The 24892-nt window shown below is 35.2% G+C and overlaps 3 protein-coding genes across 13 annotated transcripts in view; 1 reads left to right on the forward strand and 2 right to left on the reverse strand.

The window, feature by feature from the left end:
- ptn (pleiotrophin) overlaps positions 1-12128 on the reverse strand; it is a 120794-nt gene extending 108666 nt beyond the window's left edge. The window contains exons 1-2 of the mRNA XM_088649718.1: positions 12078-12128; positions 9685-9810 (exon numbers count right to left, since the gene is read on the reverse strand). The gene's annotated coding sequence lies outside the window, so the exon portion shown is untranslated. The remainder of the gene's footprint in view (positions 1-9684; positions 9811-12077) is intronic.
- trim35-14 (tripartite motif containing 35-14) lies at positions 4090-9633 on the forward strand. 2 transcript variants are annotated; one of them, XM_087247765.2, is made up of 6 exons: positions 4419-5298; positions 5381-5476; positions 6812-7033; positions 7186-7208; positions 7290-7405; positions 8770-9633. In XM_087247765.2, the coding sequence occupies exons 1-6, from the start codon at positions 4816-4818 to the stop codon at positions 9291-9293; spliced, it is 1464 nt and encodes a 487-aa protein (XP_087103891.2). In that variant the 5' UTR covers positions 4419-4815; the 3' UTR covers positions 9294-9633. The 2 variants fall into 2 exon arrangements, 1 of the variants encoding a protein (XP_087103891.2); XR_015482333.2 differs by lacking the exon at positions 7186-7208 and having other exon boundaries at positions 4090-5298; positions 7272-7405.
- Positions 12129-12561: 433 nt separating the features above from the next.
- tulp3 (TUB like protein 3) overlaps positions 12562-24892 on the reverse strand; it is a 29525-nt gene continuing 17194 nt past the window's right edge. For 3 of the 10 annotated variants that reach the window (XR_015942152.1, XR_015942151.1, XR_015942154.1), the window contains 10 exons: positions 23025-23187; positions 21623-21811; positions 21345-21490; positions 20717-20908; positions 17951-18063; positions 16935-17052; positions 15937-16035; positions 15114-15285; positions 14015-14610; positions 12562-13852 (listed from right to left, as the gene is read on the reverse strand). Coding sequence is in view for 3 of the 10 variants with exons in the window: in XM_087247763.2 (XP_087103889.1) it covers positions 14477-14610; positions 15114-15285; positions 15937-16035; positions 16935-17052; positions 17951-18063; positions 20717-20908; positions 21345-21490; positions 21623-21811; positions 23025-23187 (1326 nt within the window). In the remaining 7 variants the exon portion in view is untranslated. Of the gene's footprint in view, positions 14611-15113; positions 15286-15936; positions 16036-16934; positions 17053-17950; positions 18064-20716; positions 20909-21344; positions 21491-21622; positions 21812-23024; positions 23188-24892 lie in introns of all 10 variants that reach the window. The other 7 variants (XM_087247763.2, XM_087247762.2, XM_087247764.2 and 4 more) reach the window with 3 other exon arrangements.

Below are 24892 nucleotides of genomic sequence, written 5' to 3' on the forward strand. Positions count from 1 at the left end.
ATAAAGAGGGGCAGCTGTTGAAGGCTGATGAAGAGGAGGGGCTGCTTTGAAGAGGAGTGGCAGCTGATGAAGAGGAGGGGCTACTGACGAAGGCTTAAAGGGGAGAAGCTGATGTTGAAGAGGAGATTGTGCTGATGAAAAGGAGATGCTGCTGATAAAGAGGAGGGGCTGGTGACGAAAGGATAAAGAGGAGGGGCTGCTGATGAAGAGGAGGAGCTGATGATAAAGACGAGGGGCTGGTGATGAAGGGGAGGGGCTGCTGATAAAGAAGAGGCGCTAGTGATGAAGAGGAGGAGCTGATGATAAAGACGAGGGGCTGGTGATGAAGGGGAGGGGCTGCTGATAAAGAAGAGGCGCTAGTGATGAAGAGGAGGAGCTGATGATAAAGACGAGGGGCTGGTGATGAAGGGGAGGGGCTGCTGATGAAGTGGAGATGCTGCTGATGAAGAGGAGGGGCTTGTGATTAAGGGGAGGGGCTGCTGATAAAGAGAGGGGCTGGTGATGAAGGGGAGATGCTGCTAATGAACTGGAGGAGCTGCTGATGAAGAGGAGGGGCTGTGATGAAGAGATAAAGAGGAGGACCTGCTGACGAAAAGGAGGAGCTGCTGATGAAAGGATAAAGTGGAGGTGCTGGTGATGAAAGAATGGAGCTGCTAATGAAGGGATGAAGATGACCTGCTTATGAAGAGGAGGGGCTGCTGAAGGAATGAAAAAAAAGCAGTTGCAGAATCAAAAATTCAATGAAACAAAAGTGTACATTAAACTATCAGGATATGAGTTTGTTTTCACGCCCCAAAACAATAGTTTTCTGAAAAACAAATTAATTACAACATAACAATTTTCAAAAAGTGATACAAAGTGATTTAAGCCGTATCCACTGAAACATATATGGACTGTTTCCACTTGAGCCTGAAATCAATTTTTCAGGAAAAAAGAGTTCCTGCCTTTTGTTTGGTGCCGCCAGTGGCACAGAAATTGCTTACAGCAGCTTTAAGTATAATTGCATGTGTATGTATTTGTGCTTATGTGCTTTTGTGTCTGTTCTGATGTTGAAAGTCATCACTCTATACCTTGATTGTGTGAAATGTTACATCTTCAGAGTGACAGCTTTACAGTACCAGCTGATTGCTGTGGATGCATGAGATCTGGAACCCAATCTCCATGTGCTCCTTGAAATCCTGTTCATTTCTCTATCCTGCCAGCACAGAACAAGCATTTCTCTATTTTGTCTGAAAAGAAAAAAACACAATCTGAGGTATTTCTAGGTACAATTTAATCTCCTGAACAGCCTACAATACTCTGGTTCACACATTTTTTAAAAGACAGGTAAGATTGCAGTGGTGAGCGCTTCAGCTCAATTGCACCGCTGTCATCTCTGGTTTTCTGGATTGATGTTATGCTTTTAAGAAGCAAGATTCAGAAGCTTTATATATATGCAGTTGAACATTTGAGATTTGGTCCTAAAATTAAACTCAAACAACCTACACCCAAAAATAAAGTTGTTTCCTCTATATCAATGCATTTAAAAATAAATACTCAGCGGCTGAAAGATTTAATTGCAATCTTAGAGAAACAATTGAGCCATCAAGAAATTTCAGATGTTTCCCCTATAATTACCTGAACAGAATTAGATATGAATGTGTGCCTATTTTAAAGTAGTCCATTTCCCACAACCTAGACAGATGCACCTGCATGTCAAGAGCTCTTTCAAAAAACTTTCTGTCTTTGCCCTTGGCATTGATGGTCTGTTTTTCTAAATACCCCACTGTTCGCAACTGAGATGAGACATCAGCTGAAAAGGTGACTGGCACTTTGTAAGCAGCTCTGGTCCATCTGGTGAAATTGTGCATTTAATCCAATTTCAGCGGAGGTCTGAATTCATGTGTGAAAGCTGAAATGAGATGCACCCATTACATATACACAGAGGTTTGCCACTACAGACGTGAATGGCATGCAAAAGTGGCCTCGTGGCAGGGTACAATTAATTTCTATCAAATATTAAATTAGGATATTTTGTTTAGATTTCCAAAGAGCCACTAAATGTTACACAGGCAGCATGTGATTTGTAACCACTAAATGAAATGTGGTCATTATTTACTCACTCTAGCAGCATTTTCAAATCCATAATAATGTTTTATGCATGCCCCTTTTACAAGCTCAAGGCTGCACAAATACATAAGTTAAATATCTAAGGTTTTAAGGGATCAATATAATAATAACAGTTTGGTACATTAGAATGTGCCGTTTAATTTATCTTCACTGAAGACACTCACTAAAAGATTGTAACGACGTAATTAACGATGTAACAATAATTTACGTAGCAAAAAATCTGTAAATTTAGAGCAAGAATCATTCATTCATTCATTTTCTTGTCGGCTTAGTCCCTTTATTAATCCGGGGTCCCACAGCGGAATGAACCGCCAACTTATCCAGCAAGTTTTTACACAGCGGATGCCCTTCCTGCAGCAACCCATCTCTGGGAAAGAGCAAGAACCAATTAATGATATTTAAAAGACTATTTAAGAATCACAATGCAGCCAAAACATACTAGGTAATTGCTTTCTAAAATCTTCATACTTTGTCACAATAATTTTTGTCCAACCCCTTTGTCAGCATGAAGTTTTACATCATTTAAAATTTTGATTAAATTAATTAATTTAATAAGAACAAGTCAGAATAATGTGTTGTTTAATTTTGACATAAACACATTTGTTAAGCTAAACTATGATGATGATGCATCATTTCACTGTCATTTTGTCATTTTATTTACACAAATGTGATTTGAATCAATAAAGTATACCATTTGGTTGGTTTTAACATGCATTCAATGCATTGAAATAATTTTTAATAGTTGAATATGTTGTCTATAACCCACCCCTCCGACAAAAACAAAACTAATTGCAATAATAACAAAATACAGAAAATAGAAAAATACAAGTTCTCAAAAAGATTGTTTCATAAATTTGGTGCAAACACACTAAAACATTTTTATGTTTCTGTGAAACATAATAAGTTTACATTATGCTGCTCTTAATGGGTTTTAAACCACATAGAAGTGAGTAAATAAAAATCTAAAGATCATTTTTAAAGAATAGCTAAAGTGAAAAATATTTTTAGAGAAAATGTGCTCTGTATGTTTAAGAAAATGAGTTTACCAGTTATTGAAAACTCTTTCGGGGTCTTGCTGAGGAGAGTTCGCACTGAGGTTGGCCAATTCTGATGTAAGGACTGTTTGAGAAAGAGATGGAAAAAAACAGACATGGACAATATTGGTGAACAAACAATGTGGGGGCTTTGATACAGCATTGCGTCCCACATGGATTGAGTGTCGCAGACAGTACAGGAGAGCCTTGGGAGATGAGCACACATATCAAAATGCAGACACAAACACCTGGGCCCCACAAATATCACAGCGCCTGCCTCTTATCTGTCTTTCTGCCTGTCGCTAACGCTTGTCTATTTGATGCATCTCTCAACATGTGCATTTATTAAAAAGAAAATTTTCATTTACTCACCCTCGTGTCATTCCAAACCTGTGTGCGGTAATTTATTCCTGAAGAGCACAATTTTGCAGGATTATTTCAGATCACAGTCATTTCCAAGATGTAAAAAACACAACAAATCTGTATTCAAATTGCATGATACCATATATAGAAAACTATGGTTCGAAGCTCTCTTTTTAAGTGTTCAGCAGCTGCAGGATCCCACTGAGATTAATAAGTGTCATGCAAAGAGCTGCACTTTCTGTAGCTGTAGGACACTCAGACGCCATATGCCAGAGAATAACAAGCTAATGAAATAAAGGGGAACGCAGACATGAATGCACAACGCATTTCTTCTTGCACACCAGCAAGAAAGTATGCAGTTGTTTGGGAAACACTTGTGGGTTTTTGATTTTCCTTTAAAGAAAATCAGGTGTGAAATGTCCAGTGTTGTCCCCAAATCAAATTACATGGATGCACACTGCCATCTAGTGGCAAAGTCATTCATTAAAAATCTTTAACTGTGGTCACAGTGGCCCCTGTTGATTTAAAAGGATATTTCACATATTACAAATTCTGCTAAATCATTTGCTCTCCCTCAGGACAGTGACTAGTTGTACCATAAATGGATATAAATTATTCACCAAATACTGGTGTATTGCAATATTAAACTTAGTTTAAATGAGAGCAATCTATGCGAGAAGCAATGACTGTTGAAGTCATCCCTAATGGTATGACAAATTTCTACAAAGTTTCTGTAGTTATTTACTGGTTCTCATGTCTTTACTTTAATGTTACTGAATATATCTGCATTATTTTGAATAAAAACAGCAATAAAGAAATATTATATAATGCTACAATTTAAAACAACCGTTTTCTGCTTAAATATATGCATAATTTAGTATTTATGTAGAGACATCATTTAAAATCTAAATTATGCACAATGTTTTTACCAATATCAATCAATACTGGTTAAAATCCCTGTGTGACTATGCAATTATACATAAAAAAAATCCTGCCTTAACCTTTATCAGGCAAAGAAGCATATATGTTAACCTAATTGGCATTGATTACCAATTTTTTTTAAGTCATTAAAGTTCAAATGTCTTGTTATAACTCCCCCAAGTAACACTCCAGGGTTTTTCCATTAAGTGTTTCAACGAGTGCCCTATAAAAGGTTAAAATAACAGTAAACTAAATTAAGCAAAAACTAATTGCAAACTAACTAGTAGTTAATGTAATGTATAACTTATGCAACAATTTAGTAATTATTAAAGCTATGTGCAACGTCCTAGTTGTCAAATGACCTTGTGGAGAAAGGAGTTGCTTAGTTATGGGAAGAAACGAAAGTGTTGGGTATAGTGTAGGTTTCACAGTATCTTCAACAGTCGAGTGTCTCCACTGGGGATTGTTTACAGTCATGGCAGATGCTCTGTCTTTTTTGGAAGAGGATTTGTCATGCCTCATCTGCTGTGATGTCTTTACTGATCCAGTCACTCTGAAATGTAGCCACAGTTTGTGTGAGAATTGTCTCAAGAGTTTCTGGAAGACTCAAGATGTGCTGCAGTGTCCAGTCTGTCGGAAGGAATGCTCACCTGACGAGCCCACCAAGAGCCTGGCATTCAGAGCACTCTGCGAGTCCTTCAAGACGAGAAAACCCACAGATGTTGCAGGAGACGTCTGTCCACAGCATAAGGAGACACTCAAACTCTTCTGCTTTGAGGACAAGCAGCCCATCTGTGTGGTCTGTTACACTTCAAAAAAGCATGAAAATCACAAGTGCTCCCCTGTCGAGGAGGCTGCTGGGAATTTAAAGGTATGAGGAGTTTTGAAATCTGATGTGGCTGACTTTTGACATCTTCAAGCTCATTATTAAAGAGTTTATCTTGTGATTCTAGGCGGATCTTAAGATGCAAATGGACAAGCTGCAGGTGACGCTTGATGACCTCAAGAAAACACATGAGAGCTGCATGGAACAGGCTGAAAATATAATGGTATTGTATGTGGTTAGTACTATAATAAAAATAACCAGGTCCTAAAGCTAACATTCTGCCACACCTGCCAATGGCTAGTTCATGTTTCACTTTACCTGATATAAAACTGAATGAGCATAACTTTGATAACACGCTGGCTCAGCGTTAATCATGCCAGCAGTATGACATGACAATATGGTGCCAATTTTATATTAAAATGTAGTTTTTTTTCATATTAGCATATTATATATACTAGCAGCATTAAAAAATGTGTTTAAACATGCCAAAAATTTGCTAAAGCATTCAAATCAATAGTTATTAATGTACAAATACAGACAACAATGCCTAAAGCTTGTTAACATCTTCGAGTCAGCAACATCATTGCACCAGATCTTGCAGATTTTGCAATGAGCTCAGTAGCTCAGGCGGTCTTTGGCTGTTGTTTGAACGTATTCAACCACATGCGTGTCTAGTCTGTTTAGGGGGGTGGAGTGTTGCTGTGGGGGAAACCAAGATGCTGGCTCAACATTGTTAAGTCTGTCAGCCATCGTCTACTGGCACAACCCCATTACCTGTGAAGGAGCCATATTACTTTTCATTTAATGATAATGTTTATTTGTTTACCGACTAGTTTGGGTTTTTCACAGTGTTTTATGTTTTGGTCACGTGGGCATACCTTGCACCGGCTAGCAAATAAAGGGGGCTCACACAGGTGTTAGGAACAAGAATTAGAGTGGGGTAGCCGTATTTTTTGTTGACCGCCACGGCACACGCATCAACCCTTTATAACTACACGCTACAATGCATTAATCAGCCTTTGACGTCATGCTTAACAGGTATTCAACCTACAGATTGCTGTTTGTTATGTCATGTTTTAAGTTTATATAAAGTTTTGCTACAAACATCTTGGGCTCAGCATGTCTGTCTCAGCCACCAGCGTGTCACGAATCAAAGGACCCTCACTGCTTTTCTAGCCACTTAAGAAATCAGGAAGTCGCAATAACCTGCCTTCTTCTTGTTTCCGCCATTACCTGCAAAGACATACAGGGAAGTTAAACAGTGTCATACGATGCACATTAACAAGTGACTCACAGAACTTGCAAAGTGGTAGTGTTAATCGCTATGAGACTGAAAACATGTCAAAAGTCACACAACAGTAGATTATGTTTCATATTACATAATTAAAACCTAATGTTTGCAATTAGACAATCATGTTAAACTGCAAATCATAGTAACACTGTTTCACATATGAACTAAAGGTGACTATCACCAACGTGGCACTTGGTGAGTGTTAATTTTAGCACTAAGTATGATGATGTTAACAGAAATGATTTAAGCCTTCTTACACCATTACAGGAAAAAGAAGAAATCCAAATCAAGAAAGAATTTGAGAAGCTGCATCAGTTTCTCAAAGACGAGGAGGACAAATGGATCAAAGCATTGAAGAAACAAATAAAACCTCAAGATGGGAAATTCAAAGCCAGAATCAAGCATCTGTCCACACAGATAACAGATCTCTCTGAGAGGATGGCAGCCCTCTGGCAGGACATGGAAGCTGAAAACATCCCATTTCTCCAGGTACAGCCTAAACACTCAAAAACGCACACAACTCCAGGGATGAAAGTCAATCAGAGAGCTGTAATCTAGAGCAAACGTGTCTGATAATCAATGTTTGTGATGTTTACCTACCTACATGACTGAACACTAATAGCTTTTTATTTCTCATTCAGAATTACAGCGATACATTGCAAAAGTGAGTCTTTTTCCAATTAGCATTCTGATTCTGATGCAATAGCTTTTTTTTTCTCAAATATAGCATTGTTTATGTACACAGACTCAAACACTCTTCGGTAGAAAAGAGACCCGCTGAAGCAGAGAAATATCAACACCATTCTCCTCAGACAATGATCTTCACCACCTGGGCTAGAATGCAGAACCTTGTGGAGCAGCGTAAGTAATCAAGTCTGCTTAGATTTTAATTACTTACCAAATGCTGCTCAAATTAAATGGTGTCATTTGTTTAAAAGGAACACAAAATTCCTGCAGCTCTTTCTCATTTAGCTCATGATAACCAAAAGCTGGCAAGGGGGAAAGCGTTCGTTCTTAAACTGCATCTATTTCTATTTATTCAGTTAACAAACACCTTTGTTTAGTCTGACTTAAAATGAAGAACACAAATAAAGTCAAATAAAATGACAACATCGAGGTTTGGATAAGCATTTTTAAAAATATTATAAATGGTATTGAATTGTTTTTTTAAATTACAATACAATCACATTTTCTAAATATGATCGCAGTCATTATATAAAATCGCAATGGAGTTGACATTAAAGTGTCTTTAAAGGTCTTTTTGATTATTATCTTTTATTCATTGCGTACTGTAGCTCTTGGCGAACACTATATCTAAGTTTAAACAGATAAAAAAGTGAATGACAAATAAATGTGTGTTCTAACAGAGATGAATAATCATGAATAATAATTGATGGAAGCTGTAAAATGAATTTCTAACAATATGTCCTACATTTACGTACGTAATTTTAGTCATCGAGCAACATAATATTTTCAGCCATGGCAAATCTAAACGTGATTGGCCACTGTGCTCATATACTCTCAGCAGAAATGGTGGTCATTGTTATCATTCTCTATACTTACCATTAAAAAAAAACAAATCATCCGCTCAAGTGCTTGTGATGAACATTTAAATTTAATAAAATGTGATGTTTCATCAACATACTTGGGCTTGAATTGTCTTGATAAAATCCATGATAGTGCATACAATTGTGGATGACTGAGAAAGCCGTCAAACATGGCAATGGGTGTTTTCTGACACGTAGTTTAAACTGTAGACTAGGGGTGTCCAGGAGGGCCGGTGTTAGCTCCAACTTGCTTCAACACACATGCCAGGAAGTTTCTAGTATACCTAGTGAGGGCTTGATTAGCTGGTTCAGGTGTATTTACTTAGAATTGGAGCTAAACTCTCCAGGACACCCCTGCTGTAGACCAATCACAACAAAACGGGCCCTCTGACCAATCAGAATAGAGCAGGCTCTCAAAAATGAGAGGTTTAGAAAAGAACAAATGTTAGAGAATTGTTTAGGAATGCATTTGGTGAATATGAATGGTGATGTTTTAAACCGTGGAGGCAAACAAACATTTTGGAAGAATCAATAAAATAAACAAATAAATAGATTTGCCTATAGAAACTTCTGTGTATCTCTGCAATGTAAATATGCAGCTATGTTTGAAAATAAATCTGCAACTCTTACTTACACTACAGTGCCACTACTGTAGTTAATGATCATCTGTGTTTGCAGCTCCTGTGATTCTGGACCCGAACACAGCTTCCAGTAAGCAGTGGGTGTCAGCGGATTGCACAAGTGTTCAGTATGTCCTAAAGAAAGTGCACATGTGTGATAACCCAAAAAGGCTGTTTTTGGGAGTGCTGGCTTCACAAGGCTTCAATTCAGGTCTGCACTGCTGGGACGTAGAAGTAAGAGACAACAACCACTGGACACTGGGTGTAGTGGGTGAAACTGTGTATCGTAAAAGACTTTACAGAATGGATCCGAAGAGTCGTTTTTGGTGTTTTCGCTTTGTGGATGGCAAATTCAAAAAAGGTAACAATCCTGGCAAAGCAATCGATGAGAATAAGAGGCCAAATATCATCCGGGTTCAGTTGGACTTTGAGAAAGGAGAATTGAGATTCATTGACCCCTTCAGAAATAAAAATCTGTGCACCTTCACAGGTGGATTTCCGGAGAGAGTTTTCCCATATTTTTGTAATGGAGATTTGGCAACACCACTGAATATATTCCCAGCAAATAAGGAAAAATTTTAAAACCACAACCAACATCATTTAATTTCATATGTTATAAGCATGATAGGACATTAAATCATATCACATTTTAATAAAAAAAGAGCTGGATCAAACGTGATGTCCTTATTAAGTTTAAGTGTCAAGTCTTAATTATTTCAACAGCGCTTTCACAATGTAGACTGTGTCAAAGCAGAAGAAAATGTATTTTAAAAATGTCATGCGAAATTAATAATCAAATGTGATGGCATTTCGATTAATCATGCAGTATTTCAATATATTCAGTGAAGCCTTTACAATAAGGCAGATTGTAATGTAATAATTACCTGTGTAAGGAACAATAAAGACCTCTTTGTTGTATCAATGATGTGATATTATTGGATTTTATTCATGTATAGTGGAGGATGACACATACCTGCTCTGATGAAACTCTCAGGCCATTAAGACAAGCAAAACTGTCATGGATATGCCTACCCGAGGGTGTATAACCAGCTTCGTATTCTCCAAGGGCTGCTGAGACTGAGCAGTTTATCCAGCGACTCTAGGAGAACATCACAGCATCTGTTAAGAATTTTTATCTCAATCATCATTCATAAAAGAACTGTATTAATCAGTCTAACTACTAATAAGATGTATCTGTTGTTATACAAATGTTAGAAAACAAGTTTTTTCTGAAGGGGAAACAACAGCAACTCAAGCATCATTTGGTAACGCTTTATAATCAGGTTGTATTAGTTTATGTTAGTCAGTCACAGCTACCACAAATGATAGACCCCAAATGATGCTCAAGCACTGGTCATGTTTTTAATTACATTTAACGTTAGCCTTTTTAATTAAGATAATGTTTTACTTGACAAAAATAATGCAAAATGTGTTTGTTTCAAGTAGCAAATATTTTATGATCAAGATACCACCTCTGTCTCATTTTAAGCCAGGACAAAAAAAAACTGGTTTATGTATTTACTAACATGAACAAACAATTTATTTCTAAACAATAAATGTAAAGTAAGTTTACTGCATTAATTATTAATCTTTATTAACATTAGTTAATGAAAATGAAGTTGTTGTTATTTTATGAAATACAATTTCATATTTGGATTTTATATATATATAAAATGTCATATATGCAGCATATATTTCGAAATATTGATTTATCAATCATTGGAATTACAAATATGTGCATATATGTTCAAATATATTAGTTATAATTGTATATATGTATTCATATATGGCCATATATGAATACACACACACACACGTATACATGTGTGTGTGTTTGTCTGTGTAATTATAAATATACTGCCTTTTATATACCTAAAATTTAAATATGAACTAGTATGTCATATATTATTTGCATATTTTCCATGTATCAGATTTCTATATGCATTATTAATACATTAGTACATGTTAAACTATGATTAATAAATGATTTAATAAATAATTTAACAAGTTAATTTATGTAATACACTGACTAGCAATAAGTAATGAAACTTAATTGTAAAGCATTTATTACGGCATATACAACGGGATATTCATAATATATAACTATCTGTAACTGTTTAATTTAATATATACGGTAGGGCATAATGAAGAGTAACGTTAACTTAATAAATTATTATTTAATAAAGTGTGTGGTAGTAACTTAAGCTTCGCTGGATAACGTTAATATTACCGACGTTAAACAGGTTGGGTAGAGAAAAAACGCATACAAATATCCTTTAGACATTCATAAATCTAAATCACACAGTTTATAGTCTGAAGCTTATGAATAATATTTAATAACTTTATAAAACTCCGGTTTTATGATAAAGTTGTCGTCAGGCAGTAAGTTAGATAACTTACCTCAGAAAAACGCGCCGGTCACCTCACAAACTACATTAACCATTACTGGATGTGATATTGATAACTTTTAATATTCATTATACACGCAAACTTCATAAATTTCATAATGAAATGCTTAAAAAAGCGTGCCTTAATAACTGACGTTTAAGGTTAGCTTACCCGGCCGAAAGAACGGAACGAATGCTTCCTAGAAACATTACTTACTGAAATGTTATTCACAAAGTTTACAGTATCAAGTTTCAGAATATTATATACCTTTATAAAAGTAACGTTACCGTTTTGTAATAAATTGTCGTCAGGCAACAGCTAACGTTAACTAGCTTAACGTTACCTCAGAAAGCGCGCCAGTCACGTTATCCATCAAACTAACGCTAGTCGAGCAACATTAAACGGGAAAATTTACCGTCAAAATACTACCTATAGACATACTGAAATGTTATTCACACAGTTTAGAGTCTGAATTTTGAGAACAATATTCCACAACTTTATGAAAGTCCCGTTTTATAATAAATTTCTCGACAGGCAACAGCTAACTAACTTACCTCAGAAGGCGCGCCAGTCTCCTCAGTCAGAGGACTAACGTTAAGGTTAAGCTAGTCGAGCAACATTGAACGGAAAACCTAACCGTCAGAATTATACCTAAAGACATACTGAAACGTTATCCGCACAGTCTATAGTCTCAAGTTTTAAGAATGTATTTCATAACTTAATGAAACTCCCGTTTTATATTTCTCGTCAGGCAACTGCTAACAAATTTACGTTACCTCAGAGAGCGCGCCAGTCAGAAAACTAACGCTAGTCGAGCAACATAGAACGGATAACTTTACCGTCAAAAAATTACTTGTAGACGTACTGAAATGTTATTCGCACAGTTTATAGTCTTAATTTTCAGAATGATATTTCATAACTTCATGAAAGTACTGTTTTATAATTCATTTCTCGTCAGGGAACAGCTAATTAACTTACCTGTGAGAACGCGTCAGTCAATTCAGTCTGACGTGTACGCGCAGAGTCTTTTGGCGCCACCGTGAGTGCGCGTGCTTTAGCAAAATAAAAAAATAATTAAAAATAATTTCTTGAATATAATTAGTAAAATGAACAAAAACCAAATAAATTTCATTAAAAAATGTTGTATAATAGTTTAACTAGGTAAACTGGTTGATATGCAGACATCATAGGTTTAACTTACAGCTAATTAGATTGATAAACAATATTATATAAATAATATAATTATAAACAATATAAACAAATAATTTTACTACATGCAGTACGTTTTAAAAGGAAAATATTTGTATCACTTATGAGAAAAATACAACTGATCAGAAAGAAATGATCTCAATCTATGAGAAAGATGCAGCTTGAAAGCTAAATCCTTTGGCTGAGAAATGTGTAGCAGGTTTTTAATTATCCAGCTTTAGTCACACAGTCAGGATCCAAAGTAATGCATTCATTTTGTAAATATTTATGACCTTTAATAACTGTATTTCTATTAACAGTGTCATCAAAAATACAGTTTGTGCAAACAGGTTATTGATTTAAAATGAAAACAAAATGTTTTACTTTATATATATATATAGACACACAACATATGATAAACACCAACACACATATCAATCATATCAATAGGAATACACACTGAACAGGAACAAATGTGCTTGAACTTCCCTTCTCTGTGATGTAAACACTCTTCTGACACTCAGACACTATTTACAGTACAGCAACATATTAAGGCAACGTTCAAAATCCATGCAGCAGCGGTAAACAACCAGAAGTGTGTGTCCGTTTTGAAAGGTTAATACGAGGGGACGAGAGAGAAGAATCCAGCGTTCTTCTTCATTGATTAGCATGCAATGTATTTTCTCAGGGATTTTTGGTGAGCAGATTTGAAGTTAAAACAGAAAGTGTTAAAACCATCAAAAATACATCAACATCATCTGAATTTAAAATCTAAATCTTATGAAAATACATTTAGAGCACATCACCTCCATATCAAAAGAGGGAAAATGAATGAATTATATTATACACAAAGAAAATTAACTTAAAAATTCCAATTATCTCTAATGCATCTAGTACAAAGTAGTGCAAGTCATAAAACTATCGTTATTACATGATTTTGTTTTTGCTCGTAATTAATTAATTTTCTTGATGCAAAATATAATTTCTTGTTTTAGTGGTGAAATGTTCTGAACACTCTCCCTAACCACATACTCTTTAGATCCATCAGAACAGCACAGAAAATATCATAAGTATCCTAAATATAATCTGTCAGTGTAAGAACAAACCTCGGTTTCTTTTCTATTGGTTCGTTAAGCATAAATCCAGCTTCTCTTTTCAGAAAAAAAGAGGATCTTGTCAGTTATTCCAGGTAGTAAAAGATTAGATGAAGCATTTGCCTTGTACAACAGTTAATTTGGTCTCTTTTGTTTAATTTGTTGAAATGGAGTACAAGTCCTCTTGCTCGGGTGTGAATTGTAGGACAGATGAGGTGACCTGAGCATGAGAGGCTTGTGTGTGTGTGTGTGTGTGTGTGTACTGGTTTGGTGGTTTACAAGGACAGAAATTTGTATATTGAAATGGGTAAACCTTAGTTGTACTCTATTATTTTTTTTACAAAGACATGCCTTGTGTCCTTGTAATTCAATATGCTTTAGAATTATACTTTATGGGGTCTTTTCATATTCAAATATTGCCACAGGTTTGCTCTGAGGGTTGGGTTTAGGGCAGGGGTGTCAAACTCAGTTCTTGAAGGGCCGCAGCCCTGCAGTTTAGTTCCAACCATGTTCCAACACACTTACCTGTAGGCTTCAAACAAGCTTGAATGAATTAGTTTAATCAGGTGTATTTTATTTGGGTTGGAACTAAACTGTGCAGAGCTGCGGCCCTCCTGAAACTGAGTCTGACACCTGTGGTTTAGGAGTAGAGCCATATCATAAGCAATTTTACTGTATAAAATACATCACACCTACGAAGTGTCCTCGTTAACCACCACACGACAATATATACTTTTCTTACTTAGATTTTCTGTCTTGTTTCTAGTCCACATATCTGAAAATTCTTAAATCAAGAAGCTTTTTATAGACAAGTAAAACACATTGTCTTACTTTAAGAAATAATATGCCAAAATTAAGTGAGTTTTACCTTAAAACAAGCTAAATAATCTACCAATGGGTTGAGCTAAAAAAACTTCTTTTAAAAGGAATAACACGATTATCTGGCATATTATTTCTGAAAACAAGACAGTATTTTTTGCTTGTCTAGAAAATGCTTCTTGATTTAAGAATTGAAAAAAGTAAGAAAAGCATTTTTTGTAGTGCATTATACCAACATGTGTGGTGTGTATGTATACATGTGTGTGTGTCTCAGGGTCACTCGCAGGCCAGCTTGCTGTCGAAGCTGGACAGGCCGATGGCGAAGGCCTGCAGGGCACACATGGGGTAGTTATAGTCCAGAGTGAAGATGTCCTCCGCCACACGGCCAAACTGCATCACGATGTAGTCCGCTGAAGACACAGCAACACGCAATCAAACAACCGTACAGATGCAGCAGTGTAACAACACCCAAATTAAATTTGGATTAAGAGAGAAAACTTTAAATGCTTTCATAAGGCAATTATATATGGCAATATGTAGCTGCTTTTTCACTGTGTGAAACTAAATTGCTCATGGTGAGTGAGTGAGTGTATGGGTGTTTTCCAGTGCTGGGTTGCAGCTGGAAGGGCATCAGCTGCATAAAGCATATGCTAAAGTAAGTGGTGGCTCATTCTACTGTAGCGATAAATCAGGGACAGGATAGTAAATGACTGAGATTTGATGTCTCATATTATAAATCCAATGATGCTGGTAATGATGATTCTCTTGGACCAATCAGAGAACAGCAGCGTGTATAAGCCACGTTTTGGTAAGCGGCTTGCTTGAAAGCTTACCCATGGAAAACTCTCTAAAAGTGAGATGTTTTGAAACGAACCCTGCAGTGGAACAGTGCCTTATGCATACAGTAACTTACGGTCATTGTCGTGGACGATCTGGAAGTTCTTGACGGAGGCCTGAGTGACTCTGCCGTGGAAGTTCAGCACGTAAGACTGTGTGTCATCGTTCCACACTGGCGCTTTATTATGCAGCTCAATGAGGTTCTCCAGCGAATGATTCTGCCATTTACTCAGCAGAGACTCCTGCTCCTGAAACACACACACACACACACACACACACACGTTAATACATCATTATTTTTTTGCAAAATGTGCACAAAATTTAAAGAAGCTTGCCATTTGATTTTGGCTGCCAGAATAGTTTGCAGCTTTATATTAAATAACAATTTAATTGCATTTATAAAGTGTGTATGTGCATTTGCAATTGGTGTGAAAAAAAACCCCAAGTTGGCTCACTGACATTGCATGGGGGTCGACTTTAGACACATCATGTGACATGAATACATGATGAAATGTATTTTGTTTGAAGAATTGTTGTAAGAGTATGAAACTCAAAACGCAATATACATTCAGCCACAGAAAATCAACACAAAGAAATGCCACAAATATTTCTACAAATTATGAAAAAAGGGAACGCAAAAATGTAGGCTGCACTGATCAGAAAGAGAGGCTGGTTGAGCAGTGAGCAAACAAAAACTAGACAGTATTTTAATAGGTGCAGCATTGTAACTGCATTTGATTGCCAGTTGACAAGTGGGAAAGAAATAAAACGATAGTGGAAAATAGCTGAACCATGTCAACAGGCAAAGCAAGTTCATGCATCACTCCCAGTGCAAGCTCATGATGAACATCTGATTGACACACATACACACATTCAATGAACATCTAAATGACACTCACAGAGGCAGGCCGAACCGGGACCCGCTCAAAACTCATGTTCATGCCAGGAATGATCACAGTCATCTTCCGCGGCCCTTTAAAACCCAGAACATTGGTCTCCTGTAAAACAAACACACACACAAACACTCAACAGTGAAAAATGGCCAAATAAATAGAAAGAGAAAGGCATTTAAATGATCAATTAAATAAAGAATTTAGCATTATATTATAAAATCATTATAATAAATTACAATTTATGAATTAAATAAAAGAATCAGCAAGAGAAGGATCACACACTTAGTGTTAATTTTGTTGACTAGTCATATTTGTCACATTATTCGTCAAGAGTGCTGGATCTACTAAGTTGCAAAGTAACAAGCTACTGTCATTAAATAATGCTTTCACTGAAAAAGTATAGCAAGGGGTTACTTTTCATTTTTAGGTCATTTAATTACAGTTACTTGCCTAAAATACTGTACATAAATTCAACAGTTCTGCATAAATCAAAGTCATTGCATTTGTATTAATTTTATTATTTATTTGATCATTTATTAATGTATTTTACCTAACTACCCTAGTTAAGCCTTTAAATGTCACTTTAAGCTGAATACTAGTATCTTGAAGCATATCTAGTCAAATATTATGTGCTGTCATCATGGCAAAGATAAAATAAATCAGCTATTGGAAATTAGTTATTAAAACTATTGTGTCAAATAATGTGCTGAAAACATCTTCTCTTCGTTAAATATCCTAAAGAATAGAAGTTTCGGGAATAAATGCTTATATTTATATCAGGAGTATACGCTTGATTAATGTATTACAATTTAACTAAACCTGAAGATTGTAAATCTCATGAATTCAAGTCAACTAAAACTTGGGTAAAACTAAGCCGTTCTAGACGACAAAAGATTTAACTAACTGGAACTTCATCTATGTTAAGCTGCTTTGATATGATCTACATTGTAAAAAGCTGTATAGAAATAAAGATGAATTGAATTAAAGTGTGCAGTTGGACTGACGTAGCATATGGCGGCGAGCTCCTGACGTGTGTTTGTCTCCTCCAGCAGCGCACCAGGGTTTTTAGATGGGTTTGTGCCGTTATCATACACTGTAAACTTGGTTCCCATCAGATTAGACCTGCAGTCAACAGAGAACAGCATGAAGATGAAGGATCCGCAGAGTTTAAGATGAATTTAAAAGGTGTGTACCATGTCCAGAATAATTAACTGCACAGCAATATTGTAGTTTGCACTTTTTTTGCAATAACTCATTAGAATTTAAATATTTAAATGCATTATCTTTATATTCCTTAAGATGTTTGGTGACCAAACTTGTATTTTAATGAATGCAACTGTATGATAAAACTGTTTTGTTTAAATGCATTAAAATATATTGTCTATATTGACCGAGAAATTAATGAAAATATTTACTATTAAAAAATTTAGGTGTATATATATATATATATATATATATATATATATATATATATATATATATATATATATATACAGAGTCCAACTCAAATGTTTTTTTATTGCACATATCAGGAAACATTTTAGTTGTTTATTATAATTGAGGATTAAATTGAATAATTTTTTAAATTATCATTTATAGTTTACCCTAATCAAATCTTTATTATTAAATAGTCATTTTTAATAATATTACTTAATTAGAATTTTCTTGGAAAGATTTACTTATTTTAAACCAGTTACACTTTTTTATTTATTTTACATTAATACTTTTGCATGATTTAAACTCATCTCATATTAGTCTCTAGTTTTATGTTAACATTAAAATGTCCTTTTAAATATTGAATGTTATTGATTGTCTTGTTTATGTGCTTTCATTCTAAATGCAGTATTGGTGGTGCACGGAAATAGTGTTGTGTGGTAAATGACTGAATGTGTCAAATGCAATCAATAGATCTTGACCTTATTGAGCAGGAAAGCTCCATGCCTGCGGTCTGATCTCTAGTTCACAGCACTAAATCATTCAGAGATGAGCGCAAATAAGCAGAGAAAAGCTGATGATTGACCTGAGTTTCCCGATGAAGCTCTCGCCCTCGCGGGACAGATCTGTGGCGTCTACAGAGATCAGATAGTTGGATGTTTTGCTCTTTTTCCTCTTGCGTCCCGCCAATAGAAACACCTGATGAGAGATGGAGATTTTACTGAACCAAGTGTAATTGGAAAGGAAAATGACCTTTGAATGTCAAATGTCATTTGAAATAGCTAAATGTCTTTTTTCAAAGTATAATCTAACTTTGGTTAAAACTATACAATTTAATTGAATCCAAATCAAAAATACTTATTGTGATTCAGAAAAACATTCTCACAAAGTAATAATATTGTTTAATATAGAGACACAGACAAATATATAATCTTATTTAACCTTAGATCAAGGTATGATCTTGCTTTGGATAAACCTAAAACATTACAGTAATTTGACACAGCTAAGTTTATAAATGTTTTGACTTGGTTAAAAATAAAAAATGCAATTTAATATTAATAAAAATATTTATTCTGCCAAAGGAAAAAAATGAATAGACTCAAATGTAAAATATTGGTTTTACAGATGATGAATTAACTGAAATATTTTGGTTTAACTTAAAAGTAATTGCATATAAACTATAATACAGACCCCTCGATTTTCACAATTTTTTTTGTGATTTTCTGCGATAAAGATGACTGATTTTGTGGTGGTAATTCGCAGAAAATTGCGGAAAATTTTGCAATTAAAAAACTAATATAAATATATGACACAAATCACAAAATAAAGCTTCTTTGTTTTGTTCTCTTGTCAAGACAGTAGGGATTAAGCCAAAGGAAGGTTGTATAACTTTTAATTTTATCCACAATTTTTTTTTTCGCTCAGATTTCACTCCCTGGAGCATCTGACATCATGTACCTCACTCAGGACTTGCGTTAGGGATTCCCCTTACTGTAAAACACCTAAAACTCGGATTGCCGTAAAACTTGTCAATGGCAGGGAGGTGTTTTCTCTCATAACTGCAGGGAAAGAGTATAAAAAAAAATATCTATTTGACGCAGATCATAATATCAGCTAATATAATAGATGTAAAGCAAAATAAAGTCCTTCAATTTTGGTCACGTCCAGCGGCCGTCATCCTTGAACCAGTCTCCATCATTGTAAGCTGCTTGCTTTTCTGACTGTTCCATTGCTCTGTTTGTTAGATGTTTCCCACTTTCTTTTGCAGTCTTAAGCACGTCAAATGCAAGAAACGCCCAAGTTTGCACCACAGGATGTCTATTCACATCTTTGCATTGTCTTTACGTGTAAATCACTCGCGCTTCATCCGTTTCTGCTTACTGCACGGGCTGCAAAACAATACCGCCCCCTTCCATGTAATGTTATGATTGTGAGGCTGCAGGAGAGACATCATTTTCCGAGAGACACTCAAATACATCACGTGCACTGCGTATGCAACGTCTATAAGTCATGTAAAACAATTAATTAAAAACTGAAATAAATGTAATTTGATTTTATGTTTTGGAATTTGATGTTTTATGAGATTTTTTACATTTTTGTTACATTTTTTACATACATTTTTTTACATTATTAATTAAGAATTTTAGAGGATCATAAAAATTTGCGACTATTTGTTGATTTTGCATTGGATTCAGCGATCACGGAATCATGCAAAAAAAAAAAAAAAACCTAGTCTGATAAAAAAAAAACATATGCTTATTAGAAATAGATAAAAACCACTTCACGTCGGGCTGCTGATTAATCTGTGTGGCTTTATTCTGTGATAATAACCTGCTGGATGTACTTTATCCATAACTTAATGTAAAAACATTGTTAACTCACAGTGCATTAACAGTGCATTATGTTAACTACAGGTATTTATAGATAACAAACTAGATTACAAAAAGAAGGTAAATAAGAAACTAGTATCAATAATTTATTTCTGTCTGACGTTAACAAAGAAACACTCAACAATGTATATAAAACAGAAATGGGAAAAGGAAACCAATATAATTATAACAAATGAGGAATGGTATTTGGGGAACACAGATGATCACAATTAATTTAGATTCATGGAGGGAATTTATTTGGAAAAAAGTAAACAGGTTCTTTATCACACCCAAAATGAAACACGTTCAAACAAGAGAGCAAAAAAATGGTGAATGCGGGAGAAAATGTTGAAATGTATTGGCTTATTATTTCCACATATTTTAAGAATGTAATATTATACACAGCTATTGGCAATATTTGAATAAAGAGATAAATGCAATAATGGGATTGAATCTGGAATGTGATTTTAAAACTATGTAACTGGGAATGTACTCTTCAAAAATACCAAAAAATGATGCATATCTTCTTAATGCACTACTAACAACTAGCAAAAAGGCAATTACAAATTAATGGCTCAAGGGAGATCCTCCATTTGCAGGTGAATGGGATGATACTGTAAAAGGAATGATATGGAAGTACTGACATTTTCCTTGACACAACAAGCCTATAAAATTTCTGCATACTGGGGTAAATGGTTGAGAAGAAATGTATTGTTTAATTGTATTGTGGAGCTTTTATTTTACATGCATATATGTCTTTTTTGTTTCCATGTGCCTTTGAAAAAGTGTTTTTTTGTTGTTGTTGTTTGTTTTGTTCCAGATTGTTTTGAAAAAGGAAAAAAAAAATATAGCAGCAATACAGTTTTGTATTTTAATAATGCATTAGTAAATGTTGGACTATGATTCATAAATACTGTACAAGTATTGTTTATTTTAAGTCCCTGTTAATAAATACATTCATATATACATGCTGAGATCTTCACCTTTTTGCCGTCTTCTCTCTCAAGATGCATGAAGTATGTGGGGTAGAGGCCGCGGTCCATGCCTTTCTTATCCCGAGAGATGCGGCACTTCACCGTGACTCCCTGTGGAGCCGGACGGAGAACAAACTCCTCCAGATTGTCCACCTCAATGGAGGAGCCCTCAGCTGATGGAGAGCCCACCGGGATGCACTCCTGACAAGACGCAAACACACCAAACAATCAGAAACTGAGTGAAACATCATTATAATGGTATAAACACAGTATAATGGAAGATTATTTCTGCATTTACAGGAGGCCGCTGAAGCTTCTTCTTCTTGTTGTTTTAATAAAAAATAAGCACAAAAATATTATATAAAAATAGATTCGATATTGGTAAAAAAAAAAAAGCTGCATTCACTTAATCTACATAGTAAAAAGCGCGATAGAAATCAAGATGAACTGACCTGAATTTATTACATATACACTGAATAATTCATTCATTCAATCTATTTTCATATACTCGAGTTTATTTTGATCAAATGTTCATCATTATTTTTGTATTTGTTTAATTGCGTTTACATTTAATACTAGCTTTTTTAATTTTTGATTTCATATATTTTGATGTGCTTGATCTCTGTGTTCGTCTCACTGTAGTGGATTTAGTGCTGGATGCAGACGCCGGCCGAGTGCTCTCGGTGTTCGGGGACAGAGACCGGCTTCGCTCTTCAGCTTCGTATTCATCATCTTCATCCTCATCCTCACTGGCTTCATCATAGTTCATGCTGCCAGACAGACCTGAGAACAGTTTGAAAGTGAAAAACAACAGTGTTTCTTGGTGTTAGCTTACCAAACACATGATAACGAAATAAAAGAGGTATAAAACTTTTGGCTTCCCTTGAGAAACAACTTGTTCTGTGTGTGTCTTACCGCGTCTCTGCAGCAGTGTGTGTATGTCAGTTTTGGGCTCCAGCAGTGTGTCGGTGTCAGCATCTGTCTCTGGCTCTTCTGTCACAGGCGGTGACGGCTGCTGTGGTGTTTGACTGACCGACAAAACCTGGATCTTACTGCCCAGATCAGGAGCTTCTGAACCCAGCAGTGCTGCAGGTCCATCAATGCCTGAGGAGTCACACACACACTCAGATTAATCATTCTGTTCACTACAGACAACAGCTATGGAATGACAATCAAAAACTTAAACTAAGGAAAAATTGAAAACACTTCAGATCACTTTCAGACTGATTATCGAAACATGCAGCCAGTCAGCAGTAAAGGGAAATGTCTAGAAACTTTAGCAGTGATATCAAAAAGAGGCGTAGTTCTGTTGAGTGATGGGCCTGTTAGGTCTGTCATAGCTTTTTCCATGCACCTATTTTTGTGCGCATTTTGGAATATCGTATACATTAAGATGTGCATAATTTTTTTTAAATGAGCATAAAAAAAGAGTATAATAAACTTTCTATCTGCTAACAAAAATGCTCATAAACCACGATGTAATTAACATTTATTGAAAAAACTCCAGTATCCACATCAGTAAAGTGATGTGATTTAGTTTGATCAGAGGATGATCAGATAAAAATGTGAGTGATGGCATGCATTAATGAACAAATCAGCATTTCCAGCACATCACAGTGCTTCAGAATTATTATTATTCCCTCCAGAACTGTCTTGAGCATCTGTCTGCTCTCCCAAAATCGCCTCACTCCTCCAAAATCTACCACATTGCATTGAGGCAGAACTCATTTATTACTAATAATGATCAACTTTATTTTAAATAGCATCTTTAAAAGCAGTTTCTCAAAGCAATGAACACTGTGCAATACAACACTATCAAATAATACACAATCAACGTATAAAAGCAAGTTTAAAATAAAACTTCTTCAAATTTGAACCTCATTAGAGAAGAAAAAAAGTCCACAGTGGCTTTTCCTACGACACAAAACTACATTTTTAAGTCAGTCATTTGGCTCCAGTTTATCAGGAAGTGACTATTTTGCCACTCGCTCATATCGGGACTTGTGGAGCTACGCTTTGGTGGATTTGCTCTACAGTGTTTGAACTTTCAGCAGTGAAATTTAAACAACACTGAACTGAACTAAACTTAACTTCAACTCTGAAATCTAGACTTTACTAGAACTATGTTAAGCTGCTTCGACACAATCTACATTGTAAAAAGCGCTAAATAAATAAACATGACCTGAATATTTTGTTCTCTTCAGATGGAAACGCTGCTTCATTCACAAATGTTTAATGCAATATTCCAGTTTTGCACATAAATCTACTCCACATCTTTGAATGCAAACAGAGCTACTGATGTGCAGTATGTTTGTACCGTCGAGTATGATGTCACTGGCGGTGCTGATGTTGGTCTCCACCAGAGGCGCCTGCTCTTCACTGCGTCGGGGCCGAGAGCGTCTCGGTCGGCCATCAGGGTTTGGCTGAACCATCAGAAGCTCCTGACGCTTCCGCCGCTGCTTCTGCTCAAGCAGAGCCCTCTGTCAATGCACAAACACTGTTAACACACTCATCATTCATTATTCAGCTCCTAATACAGCACACGCTTTCTAACTCAAAGATGCTTACAGAGCATTTAACAGATGGACAAACCATTACTGCAAATATAAACAAGGGTGTTGTCTGTTTGTGGGAGAGCAACTCCATCTGCTGCACATGAATCATCTTTCTGCTGGAAAACTATTCATTTTCAGTAAATAAAAGAGACATTTAATGTAATACTAAATAAATGACTGTTTCAGAATTATAGGAACTAAAACTGATATTGAAATTATTTTAAACTAAACAAAAAACACTACAACATCTCTAATAGACTTTTGCTGGAGTCTACTCCAGTATTGTTCATTCACGCATTAATTTTCTTCTCAGCTCCCTCAGCTTCTCAGTCCCTTTATTAATCTGGAGTCGCCACAGCAGAACGAACCGACAACTTATGCAGCATCTGTTTTACGCAGCGACTGCCCTTCCAGCTGCAACCCATCACTGGGAAACATCCATACACACTCATCCACACACACACACTTTGGCGAATTTAGCTTACCCGATTCCCCTATAGCACATGTCTTTAGACTGTGGGAGAAACCGGAGCAAACCCACACCAACACGGGACTCCACACAGAAATGCTAACTGACCCAACCGAGGCTCGAACCGGCGACCTTCTTGGTGTGAGGCGATTGTGCTACCCCCTGCGTCACCATGCTGCCCCCAGTATTGTTTACTGAAGCTATTCAAAATAATTGTCAACTAAATAGCGCTTTGAGTTTAAGAAAAGCGCATTACAAATAAAATGTATTATTACTATTATTAAATATAAAAATTATTTATATTTTACCTTCATGAACTGAATATAAATAATATAAATATAATTATTTATATTTAATAAATATAAATATTTTTTATTTTAATAATTTTTCAGTCAGTTTTAATCTATTTTTTTTATTTATTATTATAAAACAATAATTTGTCTTTATTGCAATGTTAAAAAGTATAAGCATTACAATGAAATTAAAATAATTTAAAAATTACTTATAATGTAAAACTTTCATAAAAAAAACGTTATAAATATTACATGAAAAACTTTTTAGTTTACAAAATTTAAAATAAACTAAAATAAAAAAATAAACTAAAATAAAAACCTATTAAATATACAAATCTAAACCTTAAAAACCTTTTAATCAAAGGAAATATTGCCAGTGGTGTTAATTAAATTAAATAACAACATTTAAATTTAAGTACTAAAATAACTAACTTAATTTTTTTTAATAAAATTAATTAGAGGTAAATAAAAATATATAAAAAATACTAATAAAAATGACAAAAGCACATAACAATAATAAATAATAATAAAATAATATAAACAATAATAAAAGTACATTAAATACCTCTTTTGCACAATATTAAACCTTAAATACCTATTTTGCACAATAACCTGCACAACAGTGTTCAGTCTCATGTAAATGTACTTGCATAGCTTGTCTTATGTGTATAGTTAAGTATCTTATAGCATATGTTAGTCATGCACAGGTTTTTAAAATAGCTCTTATGTCCAGTGCTTGTATTCATGATTAATTTATGCAGCACCGTTGTCCTGCGAGACATAACATTTCGTTCCTCTATATGTCCACACATGTAGCGCAATGACAATAAAGCTTGACTTGACTTGATAAAGTTACTCAAATTTAAAC

This window comes from Danio rerio, chromosome 4 (assembly GCF_052040795.2).
Source record: "Danio rerio strain M-AB ecotype USA chromosome 4, GRCz13ab, whole genome shotgun sequence".
NCBI classification, from domain to species: domain Eukaryota; kingdom Metazoa; phylum Chordata; class Actinopteri; order Cypriniformes; family Danionidae; genus Danio; species Danio rerio.

What these genes read in the sequence shown, in the direction of transcription:
- trim35-14 (XM_087247765.2), top strand. Translation starts at nt 4,816, where the DNA reads ATGGGAAGAAACGAAAGTGTTGGGTATAGTGTAGGTTTCACAGTATCT. An exon ending in AGGCTGCTGGGAATTTAAAG is followed by an intron (nt 5,299 to 5,380) that starts GTATGAGGAGTT and finishes TTGTGATTCTAG; the next exon opens with GCGGATCTTAAGATGCAAAT. An exon ending in AAAACATCCCATTTCTCCAG is followed by an intron (nt 7,034 to 7,185) that starts GTACAGCCTAAA and finishes TTTCTCATTCAG; the next exon opens with AATTACAGCGATACATTGCA.